The following is a 12,937-nucleotide window of genomic DNA, read 5'->3' on the forward strand; positions in this document are numbered from 1 at the left end:
TACCAGTAGCGTGGCGTCCGCTCTTCGTGCCGCTAGGGTATTTAAATAAACTCCGTGGTTGCCCTTTTCTACCCTCGGCTCTGCCTCTTCTGCCGGCAGGGGGCTTGTTTTTGTTTTTTTTTAATGGGGGGGGGGGGGGTCAGGGTCCGAGGACAAAACTTAGGGGCCGCTCCGAGGTTGGGGGGGTCACTGCGAGCCCCCCGCGCCGCCGTCCCCTCGCTGCGGGCAGTAGCTGGGGTTGACGACGGTGGTGGTGGCGCTCCGGAACAAGGGGTTGTTCTGCGGGGGGGGGGGCACAAACAAGGGGTCACCGCCGGCACCGGGTCAGCCCCCCCCACCCCCCCCCAGCCCCCCCCCGGTGCCGTACCTCGTCCCAGCGGGCGCGGTGCCGCTCCTGCTCGAAGCGCCGCAGCTCGCGCCGGTCGCGGAGCTCGGCCCAGCCGCGGCCCCCGGCCGCCAGCAGCAGCCCCCCCGCCACGATCCCGGCCACCAGCCCGGCCGCCAGCGCCGCCGGGTGCTGCGGGGGGGCTGCGGGGCGGGGGGGATCAGCGGGGCCGGGGGGAGGGCCCGCAACGTCCCGTCCCCCCCGAACCCGGCTGGGGGTGTGCGTGGTGACCCGGAGCCTCCCCCAGAATGGAGCTGGGGTGGGGGGGGGGCGTGGGCATCAGGACACCCCCAGTCATGTCCCAGGGGTCCCGTGGGGGCCAGCCCCCCACAAAACCTGTCCCATGGGTCCCAGGGGGGCCAGAACTCCCCCCCAAACCCATCCAAGGGGTCCCATGGGGGACAGGACCCCCCCAAACTTGTCCCATGGGTTCTGTGGGGGCCAGGACCCCCCAAACTCCACCAGGGGTCCCATGGGGGCCAAGGGTCCCCCCCCAACATGTCCCGGGGTCCCATGGGGGCCAGCCCCCCCCCCCCGAAACCCAGTCCCGTGGGACCCCCAGGTATGGGGTTTGGGGTCCCTGGGGGCTTGGGGTCCCAGCGCCCCCCCCCGTGCTCACCCTCCTCGGCCCAGACGGTGACCACCACATCCCCGCCGGCCCCCTCCTCTTCCTCGTCCTCCTCCTCGCTGCCCCCCCCCTCGATGAGGAAAATGAGGATGCGCCCGTCGGCTGCCTTCTCCCGGCACAGGGCGGGGGCCGGGGGGGCCGGGGGGGGCAGCACCCGCAGCACTGTCCCGTTGCAGGCCTGGCTGCAGTTCCCACGCAGGGGCCCCCCCCCCGAAGGCGCCGCAGTCCACGCAGTCCCTGGGGGCGGCCCCCGGCCCCGTCACGGCCCCGGCCCCAAACTCCCGGTCCCCCCCCCCGTGCCCATGTCCCCAAGGAGCCCCCCCCATAGCCCCGCACCCACGGCCACCCCGTCCCCTCCTTGTCCCCGTCCCCCATTCCCCAGCCCCCCCCGTCCCCATCCCGTCCCTGTCCCCCCGCCCCGCATCCCCCCGTCCCCATGCCCCCCCCCCCATCCCACCCCCCCATCCCCATCCCCCCGTCCCTGCCCCCCCCATTCCTGATCCCCGTCCCCCCACAATGTCCCCGACCCCCCCCCACGTCCCCCGTCCCCATCCCTCAGCCACCCCCTGTCCCCACGTCCCTCGTCCCCATGCCCCCCCCCGCGCCCCCCCGCCCCCCGCTCACCGCAGGCGCTGGCAGGGCCCGGGGCAGGAGGGGCAGCGGGCGCAGAAGGGTCCCACGAAGCCGGGCTGGCAGCGGCAGCGCCCGCACTCGCAGCGCCCCCGCCCGCTGCACTCGCGGCCCCCCCGGCGGCAGCCGCCCCCCCCCCAGGCTGCAGCCGCAGCCGCTCCCCGCGAACCCCGGGCGGCACCGGCAGCGCCCGCACTCGCACGTCCCCCGCTGCGGGCCTGCAACGGCGGCCGGCCCTCAGGACCCCCCCGCGGCACGGGGGCAAAGGGGGGGGGGGGAGCTGGGGGACGGGGACGGGACCCTGAGGGTGGGACCCGGGGATGGGGCCCTAAGGGTGGGGGCACGGAGATGGGGGGGACCCAAAGGATGGGGACGGGGACGGGGACCCAGGGGAGCGGGGTGGCCCCAGGGGATGGGGACTGAACCCACAGGGTGGGGGTGGGACCCGTGGGAAGGAGACAGGGGAGGGACCTGGGGAAAGGGAACCCGGGGCCAGGGACGGGACCCCAAAGGACGGGGACAGGACCCTGAGGATGGGGACGGGGACGGGGACGGGACCCCAAAGGACGGGGACAGGACCCTGAGGATGGGGACGGGGGACGGGGACGGGACCCCAAAGGACGGGGACAGGACCCTGAGGATGGGGACGGGGACGGGACCCCAAAGGACGGGGACCAACCCCATGGGACACGGCCAGGACCCAAGGGAACACAGCAGGGACGGGACCCCACGGGGACGTGCAATGGGGAGGGGACCCCCCGAGGGATGGGGACCCCAGGGACCGGTCCCCCCGCGTCCCCCCCCCGCGCCCACCTCCGCAGGGCAGCCCCTCGTGCCGCTCGCAGGCGCCGCTGTCGCACTCGCAGAAGCGGCCGCTCAGCCCGGGGGGGCACTCGCAGGCGCCGCAGACGCAGTGCCCCCGGCCGCTGCAGGGGGGGGCCGTGCTGTTGGGGGGCCGGCAGCCCCCCCACACCTCCTCCTCCGCCTCCGGCCCCTCGCACTCGCAGCGCCGGCCCCGACGGCCCCCGGGGCACCTTGGGGTGGGGGCAACGGGGTCAGCCCCACAGCCCCCACCCCACCACCCCCATCAGACCCCATTGCCCCCACCTGACCCCATAGCCCCCACCCCACTCCCCCATCTGACCCCATTGCCCCCCCTTGACCCCCTTGCCCCACCTGACCCCAAAGCCTCCAGCCCACCGCCCCCTCACCTGACCCCATTGCCCCCACCTGACCCCATTGCCCTCTATCTGACCCCATTTCTCCCTATCTGACCCCACAGCCCCGCCCCCCATTGCCCCCAGGGACCCCCCGCACCTGCAGACGCCGCAGTCGAGGTCGCCCCCGCGGCAGAGGGGGCGCGGGGGGCGCGCTGGGTGCAGGGGCAGTGGCACAGGGTACGCACCCCCAGCTGCAGCTGCTCCGGGACCCCCAGCACCCGCAGGGCCACGTGCTGGGGGGCCTCCAGGCACGCCTCCGCCCGCACCCGCACCGTGAAGGTCACCTGGGGGGGGGCAGCCACGGGGGGGGGCATTCATGGGGCGGGGACACCCAAGGGAGGGGGACACCCACGGGATGGGGACATTTATGGGATGGGGATGCCCAAGGGATGGGGACGCCCAATACCTGGGGACGCTCATGGGATGGAAACACCCATGGGGTGGGGACACCCAAGGGAGGGGACGTCCACGGGACAGGGACACCCACAGGGTGGGGACACCCATGGGGTGGAGACATTCTTGGGAAGGGGACGCCCACAGAACGGGGACACCCACAGGGTGGGGACACTCGTGGGAAGGGGACGCCCATGGGGTGGGAACGTTTGTGGGATGGGGGCACCCACAGGACGAGGACACCCATGGGGTGGGGACACGATTGGAAGGGGACCCCATGTGCTGCCCCCCCCTCCCCCCCACCTGCTGGTTGACGCGCACGCCCGAGCAGAGGCCACGGTGGGGCTGGGGGGCTCGGGGGGGCCCCCGCAGTGGGCCTGGAAGCTGAGGCTGAGCCCGGGGGGCAGCGGCGAGTGCTGCAGCTCCACCGTCGAGGTCAGGCTCTGGGGGGGGGAGGGAGAACGTCAGCACCACCCCCCCGTGTCCTGTGCCCCTTCTGCCCCCCCCGTGTCCCCCAGCGTCCCCCCCATGCCCTGTGCCCCCTCTATCCCCACATCCCCCGTGCCCCTGGTGTCCCCCCCGTGCCCCCCCCCCGCCCCCCCTCACGTTGTAGGCATCTGTGATGAGCTGCACCACGTTGCTGGAGTCGTCCCGCAGCTCCCCCACCACCGACTTGGGGATCAGGCGGCTCAGCTCCTGCGGGGGGGAGTTCAGGGACCCGGCATCATTGCAGTGCCCCCTCCCCGCTCCCCCCCTCACCCCCTCCCCAACCCCCCCAGACCTTGTAGAGCGGCACCGTGGGCCGGGTGACGGCGAAGATGGGCTGGATGTTGGCAGCCGACAGCACCTGCGCCAGGTGTCCCACCGAGGGGTAATCCTGCAGAGGGGGGGGGACACGAGTGGGTGCTGCATGCCCCCCCCTCAAAAATTAAAGTCCCCCCTGCCCCCCCAGCACCTACGTAGAGGTGGCTGCGGTTGTAGACGCCGCTGGCATCCAGGTGGCAGCGGCTGTCGCTGGGCAGGACGATGCCGGCCAGGCGCCCGTCGCCCGCCGTGTGGAAGGCGTCGTCCGAGGCGAACACCAGCAGCCGCGTCACGGGGCGCCAGCCGATGCGCTCCTGCGGGTACCGGGCCTTGCACGCGCACAGGGCTTGCACGAGCACCGCGCCTTGCACACGCGGGGCAGGTGCAGCGCCGCGCTCTGCTTGCGGCCAGCCACGGCCGCTCCCCGCAGCCCCCGCTGCCAGCAGCTTGCACGCGCACACCGGCAGGCGTGCACACGTGAACACCCACCCTTGTGTGCCCGTTTGCACGCTCCCGCCGTCCTGCGTGCACCACCACGCGTGCACCACCACGTGTGTGCAGTGCTCCCACGTGTCCACTGCTCCCGCATGCAGCCCCGCTCTTGCACGCGCAGAGACCCCTGCACACGTCTGCACTCTTGCACACACACGCTCTCATGCAGACTTGCCTGCACACCTCCCTCTTGCAGAGAGCCCCCCCCTTTGCGTGTGTCCCCCTTGCACGTGCCCCTCTCTTGCACGCCCTCCGCCGTCTTGCTCTCTCGCACTGTCCCCTTCTCTTGCATGCCCCCCCCTTGCTGTCTCGCACACGCCTGCTCTCATGCACGTCCTCCCTTGCACGCCCCCCTCTCCCGCCTGCCCCCCCTCGCCCCTGGCCCCCACCTGGCACAGCGCCACCTGCATCATGGCATCGAAGCCCCCCTCGGGCGCGTCGAGGTTGCCGGAGATGCGCTGCCCCTCCAGGCGCCGCGTGAACTCCCCGGCGTCGGCTGTGAGCGAGAGCAGGTGGCGGAAGGCGGCGGGGGGGTCGCAGGGCTGCCCCCGCTCGGGGCAGGGGTTGTGCAGCTTGGAGGGCACCGTGCTGACGAACGGCAGCACCGGCTTGTCCACGAAGGCGCCGAAGCCTGCGAGAGGCACGGGGATGGCGCGCTCAGGATGGGGTTTTTGGGGGGGGGGGGCAGGGTTTTTTTGGTGTTTTCTTTTAGTTTGATTGTTTGTTTTTCTTTCCCGGGGGGGGGTCCCACCGATGCGCACGGAGGCGGAGGCGTTGCGCAGGGCGGCCAGCAGGTCGCTGCCCAGGCGGCGCAGCGTGTGCAGGTCGTCGCGCATGGAGTAGGAGAGGTCCATCAGGTAGTAGAGGTCCAGCGGGAGGCCGCCCGCGCGCCGGAACCGCACCTCCAGGGGCAGCTCCTCACCTGGGGGGGGGGGAAGAGGTCAGGGACCCCCCCGGACAACAGTGTCCTATCTCCCCACCCCCCCAGTGCACCCCCATCTCCCCCCATCCCCGTTTACCCCCCCTTCCACCCCCACCTCCCCCCAATTCCTCCCCCCTCCCCCCTTCCACCCCCATTACCCCCCCTCCATCCCCATCTGCCCCCATCCCACCCCCCCAACCCCTTTCCGCCCCCCATTCCCCCCATCACCCTCATTCCCCCCATATCGCCCCCATTCCCCCCATCACCCCCCCCACCCCCCCACCCCCCAATTCCTCCATTCTGCCCCCCCCCCCCGCACCAGGCCGAAGCTCCAGCTCAATCCTCTGGGGCCGCAGCTGGCGGCTCTGCGTCCCGGCCCCCCCGGCCCCCCCCAGCTCCTCGTCCTCCAGCACCCGCGTGCCCCCGCGGGGCTCCAGCACGGCCTGGGGGGGGCAGCCGGCGCGCTCCAGGGCCTCCCGGGGGGCACAGCGCGACGCCTCCGCCTGGCCCCCCCGCGTGAAGTCCTGCGGGACGGGGGGGGGGGACAGCACCCACCTGGGTCCTGGGTCCTGCACCCAGCACCCTCCAGCACCCTGCACCCCACATCACCCCCTGTGGCCCCGCACCCCCACCCCCCACCCCACATCCGCCCCCTGCACCCAGCGCTTGCACCGCTCCCCCTGCACCCCCCATGGGTCCTGCACCCCCCCAGCACCCCCCGGGGACCCGCCCCCCCTTGCAGCACCCGCCACCCACCACCCCACATCTGCCCCCTGCACCCTGCATGCCCCCCGCCCCCCCCACCCCCCGCCCCCATCACCCCCCCCGCACCCCTGGGACGTGCGAGACGGGGCCGGGTGCGCCCCCCCCGCCTCCCCCCCCCTCGCTGTTTGTCACCGAGGTTTCGCTGCTTCCTGGTGACAAACCGCAGGGCCCGGGGGGGGGGGGCACCAAGGGGACAGGGGCACGGCGAGCACCCCACGGCACGGGGGGGAGGGGGGGCACCGGGGAGAACAGGGACCCCGGGGACTTTGGGGACAGGGGGGACCCCATGGCACAGTGAGGACCCCAGGGCCCAGGGATCCCCGGGACCCCCCCTCCTGGAGACCTCAGGGACCCCCGTGCCCCCCCCAGTGGTGCGTGGGGCACCCAGGGGGTAGTGGGGCCCCCCCCGGGCCCCCCCCGGCACAGCGTGACTCTGGGAGACCCCCAGGACCCCCGAAATCAGTCAGGGGCCTGCAGGGGGACCCCCCGATAGGGACCCCAACCCTCAACGTGAACCTGCAAGAGGAGGGACCCCCCCCCAGGACATTGCCCTCCCCCCCCCCCCGCGCCCAGGACGCAGGGACCCCCCCCCAGGACATTGGCCCCCCCGGTCATTGCCCCCCCCAGGACACGGGGCCCCCCATTCCCCAAGGGAGCAGGTGAGAGTTGGGGGTGAGCCCCCCCCGGGGATGCCCTGGGGGTCCCGGGGGAGGGTCTCGGGGGGGTTCTCGGGGGGGGGGGGGGCCCGGGGGGGGTCCCACTCACCGGCTCCTCGCACCAGGCGCAGCGGGGGTGTGAGCGGATGCACTCCTCGCAGGTGGGCTGCGGCTGGCAGGAGCCTGCGACAGGCCGGGGGGGGGTCCCCATCCTCTCATCCCCCCCCCCCACCTTACCTGCCCCCCCCGGGGCCGCCAGCAGCAGCGGCAGCAGCAGGAGCCCCCCCGGCCGCCCCATGGTCCCGGTGCTGCAGGAGGGAGGTGGCGGCTGCTGGGCCCCCCCCGGGGCGGGGCGGGGCGGGGGGGGGCGGGGGGGGGGCCGTATCCTGCCCGCTAGGGGAGGGCTGCGGCGGGGGGGGGGGGGCGGGCGCTAGAGGGGGGGGAGCGCTATAGGGTTATGGGGGGGCGCGCGGGGGTCACTACGGGGTCATGGGGGGGTCATGGGGGGGTCACGGGGGGGTGCAGCGCAGCCCGTGCCGGTGTCGCCCCCCCGCGGCCACCCGGGGCCCAGCAGCCACGGGCCGGGGGAGGGGGAATAAAAGGCGGGGGAGGCATGGGAGGGGGGCACCGTGTCCCCGTCTCGTCCCGGGGGGGTGGTCTCAGGTGTCCCCCCCCCCCGTCCCACGGGGCGTTCCCCTTGTCCCCAGGAAGGAGTTAGCGGGGGGGGCTGTCCCCAGGTGCCCCCCATCACACCGGGGGGGGGTCCCATTGTCCCCAGGTGTCCCCCATTATCCGGGGGGGGCACCCCTTGCTCCCAGGAACACCCCCATTACCCCGGGGTGTCCCTCCACTGCCCCCCATTACCCCTGCCCCCCCCCTGCTGTCCCCCCTCATCACCCGGGGGGGGTCCCCATAACCTGGGGGGGGTCCCCATTGTCCCCGGGTGTCCCCCATTACTCTGGGGGGGGGCCCGTCATTGTCCCCCATTCTTTGAGGTCCCCCCCCACTGCCCCCCGTTATTCTGCCGCCCCGCACAGTGCCCCGTTATCCCCTTGGTGCCCCCCCCCCGCCCCATGGCGTGTCCCCGTGCCCCCCCACCCCCCCGGGGGGGTCCCCAAGGAGCACGCCGCCCCCCCTCGTTTCCATTTCTTTATTTTGCAAAAATAGAAAAGCCCCGTGGCCCCCCGGGGGGGGGGCGGGGCGAGCTGTAAACATGGCTGCGGGCCCCCCCCCCCGCAGGGGGGGGGGCAGCTCGGGCACCGGGGGCGACGACAGCGGGGTGGGAGGGAGGGGGGGAACCCCCCCCCCCGGGCCCCCCCTCTCCATGGTCTGGGGGTTTTGGGGGGGGGCCCGGTGTAAACGCGAAGGAATAAATAACGGGAGAAAAGTGCTGCCCCGGGGGGGGGGCACCCCCCGTGTAGTGTAACGGGCCCCCCCGCCAGCCCTGCACCCCCAAAACTATGTGGGGGGGGGCGTGGGAGGGGGACGGGTCCAGCGCTGGGGGGGGGGGAGGGGCAGGGGCACCCCCCCCACACCCAGCCAGGCTGGGGGTAACAGACATCGCGGGGGGGGGGGCAATTTGGTCCCGGGGGCAATTGGGGCGCCCCCCCCCCCCCCTTGTAAAGCTGCCCTGGGAGGGATTTGGGAAGGGGGGGGGCCCTGCCCCGTGCCCTCCCCCCCCACAGCATCAGGGTCTATATGGCTTCGAACCCCCCCACTCCGTTGGGGGGGGGGGGGGGCACCGCGCGCCCCCATCTTTGGTCTCTGTAGTGTTGTGTGCCCGAGGAGGGGGGGGGGCAAAGACAAGGGGGGGGGATTTTGGGGCCCCCCCACCCCAACAGCATAGAAAAAGCAAAACCCACAAGCAGCTCCCCCCCCCCCCAACCACCACTTTTATATAAAATAACCCAGCAAATAAAATGCCCCCCCCCCCGGTACAGCTGGGGGGGGCGAGTCCTATCTTCTGCACCCCCTCCCCAAACAGCACCCCCCGGGGGGGGGAAGCAGGGGTCCCCCCCCCCAAATCCACCCTGTCTCATTTTGTCTTCCTAGACACGAATAAATAAAGTCCTGGCTGCACCCCCCCCGTTTTTTTTGGGGGGGGGGGGCACGGTGGGGGGGGGGTCACGCGGCACTCCTAGGGGTGCCGGTCGTTAATGGGGGGGGTGATTTCTGTCCATTGTTGCCCCCTCCTTTAAGCGCCTCTCTGAAGCATGGGGGGGGGGGTGGCGGGGGGGTCCTTTGGCATGAAGCTGAGGTTTGGGGGGGCCCCCCCGGACCCCCCCAGCTTAAGGCAATGGCTGCGCCACGGGGCCTGGCTCCGTCAGTCTCTGGAGCCCCCCCCCTTGCAAAAAGTTTTCTTTTTTTTTTGGGGGGGGGGAATGGGGGGGACACCGTGCCCCCCCCCCGCCCCCCCAGCGGCTGTGTTGTACGGGGGGAGGCGGGAAGCGGTGGGCACCCCCCCTGCACCCCCCCAGCTTAGGGCGAGGCAGGGGGGGCCGGGGGGGGGCGGCGTGGTCCGCGGGGGGGGGGGCGGGGGGGGCGGCGCCTCCTCCTCGAACATCTCGGGGTTCTCCAGCATCTCGCGGATCAGGGGGGGCATCGGGCCCGGGATCTCCATCTTCAGCGTGATGGCGCGCTCCGCGCCTGCCCCCCCCCACAAATCGGGTGTGTCACCCCCCCGCACCGGGACACCCCCCCCCCGGGAGCTTCCCCCCAACCCCACGGGCTCCTCGCGAGCCCCCCCAAAACTCCCCCCAACCACCCCCCCACTTCTCCACCTCCCTGCCCCCCCCCGTGGCCCCCCCCATTGCCCTCCCGTACCCCCCCCCCACCGCCCCCCCCCCACTACCCCCCACTACCCCCCCCCCCCCTCGCTGCCTCCGTGCCCCCTCACTGACCCCCCCCCCCCCCTCCCAGTCCCCGGTGCCCCCTCCCCGTGCCCAAGTCCCACCCCCCCGCGCCCCCCCCCGCGCACCCTTGGTGCTGATGCCTCGCAGGTCGGTGATTTTCATCAGCATGCGGGGGAACATGTGGGGCTCGCGGGGCCGCCGCCGCCGCGCGTACACCCGCAGCGCCTCCAGCAGCGGCTCCTGCAGCCGCTCCACCTTCTGCGGCTCCTCCAGGTCCATGCGGTCTGGGGGGGGGGGGGGGAGGGAGACGGGGGGGGGGGGGCGTCAGGACCTCCTCCCCAACACCCCCCCCGAAAAAAAAAAAAAACAACAGCCGCGTCCTGCAGGACCGCGCCCCACAACCCCCATTCCCCCCCCGTCTCACCCCAACACCCCTGAGCCCCCCCCACACCCCCTGCCCCCCCGTGACCTCCCCCTCAGCCCCCAGAAGATCCCCTGCAGCCCCCCGCACCTCTGTGACCCCTCCAGCCCCCCCCCAGCCTCCCTGGGACCCCTTCAGCCCCTCCCAACCCCTGACTCCCCCTCCCCCCCCCCTTGCAGCCCCCCAGTCCCCCGTGCCCCCCCTCACGCCCCCACACCCCCTCCGCAGCTCACCGTAACCCCCCCAGCCCCCCCACACCCCCCGAGGCCCTGTGACCCCCCCCCCCCATCCCGTCAGCCCCCCGCACCGCCGCAGATGAGGCAGATGGCGCTGAGCAGCCCGGTCTCGGTGTCGTCCATGCCCAGGGGCAGCAGCTGCCCGGCGAAGGCGAAGACGAGGTCGGTGAGGGGCCCGAAGCCGGCGTTGTGCATCTGCGTGCGCGTCAGCGTCAGCCCGTCCGAGAACGTCATCGTGTCCTGCTCCGGGGTGTAGCGCGTGCAGATCCGCAGCATCTGGGGGGGGGGGGAGCGGGGAGGTCAGCGCTGACACCCCCCCAAAAAAAAACCAACACTCCACTGCAACGGCCCCCGCCGGTGCAGCGCGTGCACATCCCAACAGCATGCGGGAGGGTCGGTGCCGACACCCCCCCCCAAAAAACACCCCCCCATTGCACACCCCCCCCAGGCGCAGCACGTGCAGATCCACAGCATCTGTGGGGAGGAGGAACGGGGAGGGGGGGGGGGTCAGTGCTGACACCCCCCAAAAAAAAAAACCCTTCATCGCACACCCCCCTGGTGCAGCACGTGCAGATCCGCAGCATCTGTGGGATGGGGAACTGGGGGGGGGCAGCGCACACACCCCCTCCCCACCCCCACCCCCCTCCCCACTGATTCCCGTGCCCCCCCCGCACCAGGATGTCGAGGCAGGCAGCCTTGAGCAGCGTGATCTGGTCGGCGATGGTGAGCGCGGTGAAGCCGGGCAGGCGCTTGGCGAACTCCACGATCTTGATGATGCACTTGGTGGCCAGCTCGCTGAACTTGTCCCACAGCCCCAGGTCCAGCTGCACGCGGTGCTCCGCGCTCGAGTTCTGGGGGGGGAGTCACCGGGGGGGGGTCACCAATTGGGGGTCACTGCCCCCCCTCCTGCATCCCTGGCTCTGGCCGCACGCGGGGCTCCGGGGTCACCGGGGGGGGGGGGGGGGGGGCACGAGGTCACTGGGGGGGGGCATGGGGCCACCGGGGGGGCGCATGGGGTTACCGGGGGAGGGCCCCCCACCCGCTGCCCCCCCCGGGGCGGCAGGGGCTCACCGTGGTGTACTTGCCCAGCTGGCAGAGCGAGGGGAAGGTCTCGGTGTGCGCCCTGCGCACCCTCTGGATCAGCTCCTCCAGCGCCGGGCTCAGCTCACGCCCGGCCGCCTCCGCCCCCCCCCGCGCCTCCTTCTTCTTCTTGTTGCGGTCGTTGCGCACAGCTGCGGGGGGGGGACATGCGGTGAAGGGGGGGGGACACGCGGGGATGCTACGGGGTGGGCTGTGGGGCACAGCGGGACCCCCCAGCACGCCCACCCCGGTGTGGTGTGACTGCTGGGGGTAACGGAGATGGGAGCTTTCTCTGGGGGGGGGGGGAGGTTGGGGGGGGTCGCGGGGTGCCCCCCATTCCCACCCCGTCCCCAGGCTGCGTTTCCTCCCCCCCCCCCTTGGGGGTCGCGGGGACAGGATGCGCCAGCAGCAGGATATCCACATATAGCACAGCGTGGCCTGGGGGGGGGGGCTACCAAGGCCCCCCCCTCAGTACAGTACACCCCCCCCCCAAAATAAAAAAAATGCCACGTACCCCCCCTCCCCCCCCAATAAAGAAAGAAAGAAAGAAAGAAAGAAAGAAAGAACCAACCCCCCCCAACCCCACCCGGGCGATGGCAGAGCAGGGGGGGGGGGGAAGCCGCAGGGGGAGGTGTGCGGAGCGGGGGTGTCCCAGCTGTGGGGGGGGGGGAGGGTGCTGATTTAGGTGCCCCCCCCTCCGCCCCCCCCAGCCCCACGCACCCTCCTTGGACATGCCGACGTCGAAGCACTTCTGCAGGCGGCAGGACTGGCAGCGGTTGCGCGTGGCCTTGTTGATGTGGCAGCGGCCGTCGCGGTGGCACGTGTACACCATGTTCTTCTGGATGCTGCGGCGGAAAAAGCCCTGCGGGGGGGTCAGGAGCCGGGGGGGGGGGGGCGGGCGGTCCGTGCAGGGGGTGTGCCCCCCCCCTCACCTTGCAGCCCTCGCAGGAGCTGACGCCGTAGTGGTACCCCGAGGACTTGTCGCTGCAGACGAAGCAGGGCTTGTAGACGCGCGGCGGCGGCGGCGGCGAGGGGGGGGAGCCGGGCACCATCTCCGGGGGGGGGCTGCACGGCGCCTCCAAGCCTTTTGGGGAGACACGGGGGGGGTCAGCGTGGTGCTGGCTGAGCCCCCCGTGTCCCACACACTCACACAGCCCCCCTGCGGGTGGGATTTTTGCCCCCCCCCTCCCAGTGTCCTGCTTGCTTCCAAGGGAAACTGAGGCACAAGCGGGGGGGGGGGGGGGGAGGCAGCACTTTGTGGGGGGGCACAGGCCCTCGAGGGGGGTGCGTTAACCCCACACACACACACAGTGGGAGATGGAGGGGGGCGAGGGGTAAAGAGGGAGGGGGACAGATGGGGGGGGACAGATGGGGGTGGGACAGGGGGATCCCCAGGCGGCACCACCCGCCCCGCCGTGGAAAGAACGCGGGGGGGGTGTCCCAGTGCCCCCCC

The 12,937-nt window shown here is 72.7% G+C and overlaps 2 protein-coding genes across 2 annotated transcripts; both read right to left on the bottom strand.

Annotated features, from left to right (window-relative positions):
* Positions 1 to 69: 69 nt before the first annotated feature.
* On the bottom strand, positions 70 to 7,193 carry ITGB7 (integrin subunit beta 7; the record flags this gene model as incomplete). Its single annotated transcript, XM_084307172.1, is given in 18 exon segments — positions 70 to 279; positions 368 to 528; positions 1,005 to 1,224; positions 1,226 to 1,250; positions 1,638 to 1,780; positions 1,782 to 1,861; positions 2,457 to 2,677; positions 2,961 to 3,000; positions 3,003 to 3,147; positions 3,560 to 3,603; positions 3,606 to 3,699; positions 3,863 to 3,952; positions 4,038 to 4,133; positions 4,216 to 4,374; positions 4,942 to 5,183; positions 5,304 to 5,474; positions 5,794 to 5,998; positions 7,005 to 7,193. Coding segments are annotated over 18 exon segments (2,418 nt in total). The 3' UTR covers positions 70 to 186.
* A 1,935-nt stretch (positions 7,194 to 9,128) lies between these two features.
* Positions 9,129 to 12,548, bottom strand: LOC311221780 (retinoic acid receptor gamma-like). The gene is made up of 7 exons (XM_084307174.1): positions 12,417 to 12,548; positions 12,205 to 12,346; positions 11,476 to 11,636; positions 11,079 to 11,255; positions 10,476 to 10,680; positions 9,873 to 10,031; positions 9,129 to 9,541 (listed from the first exon to the last, which is right to left on the bottom strand). The coding sequence occupies exons 1-7, from the start codon at positions 12,534 to 12,536 to the stop codon at positions 9,219 to 9,221; spliced, it is 1,287 nt and encodes a 428-aa protein (XP_084163300.1). The 5' UTR covers positions 12,537 to 12,548; the 3' UTR covers positions 9,129 to 9,218.
* Between the last annotated feature and the right edge of the window lie 389 nt (positions 12,549 to 12,937).

This window comes from Netta rufina (assembly GCF_964035555.1).
Source record: "Netta rufina genome assembly, contig: SCAFFOLD_161, whole genome shotgun sequence".
Taxonomy (NCBI): Eukaryota; Metazoa; Chordata; class Aves; order Anseriformes; family Anatidae; genus Netta; species Netta rufina.

What these genes read in the sequence shown, in the direction of transcription:
- LOC311221780 (XM_084307174.1), bottom strand. Translation starts at nt 12,536, where the DNA reads ATGGTGCCCGGCTCCCCCCCCTCGCCGCCGCCGCCGCCGCGCGTCTAC. An exon ending in CTGCCTGCCTCGACATCCTG is followed by an intron (nt 10,681 to 11,078) that starts GTGCGGGGGGGG and finishes CCCCCCCCCCAG; the next exon opens with ATGCTGCGGATCTGCACGCG. An exon ending in GCGAGGCATCAGCACCAAGG is followed by an intron (nt 9,542 to 9,872) that starts GTGCGCGGGGGG and finishes GGGGGGGGGCAG; the next exon opens with GCGCGGAGCGCGCCATCACG.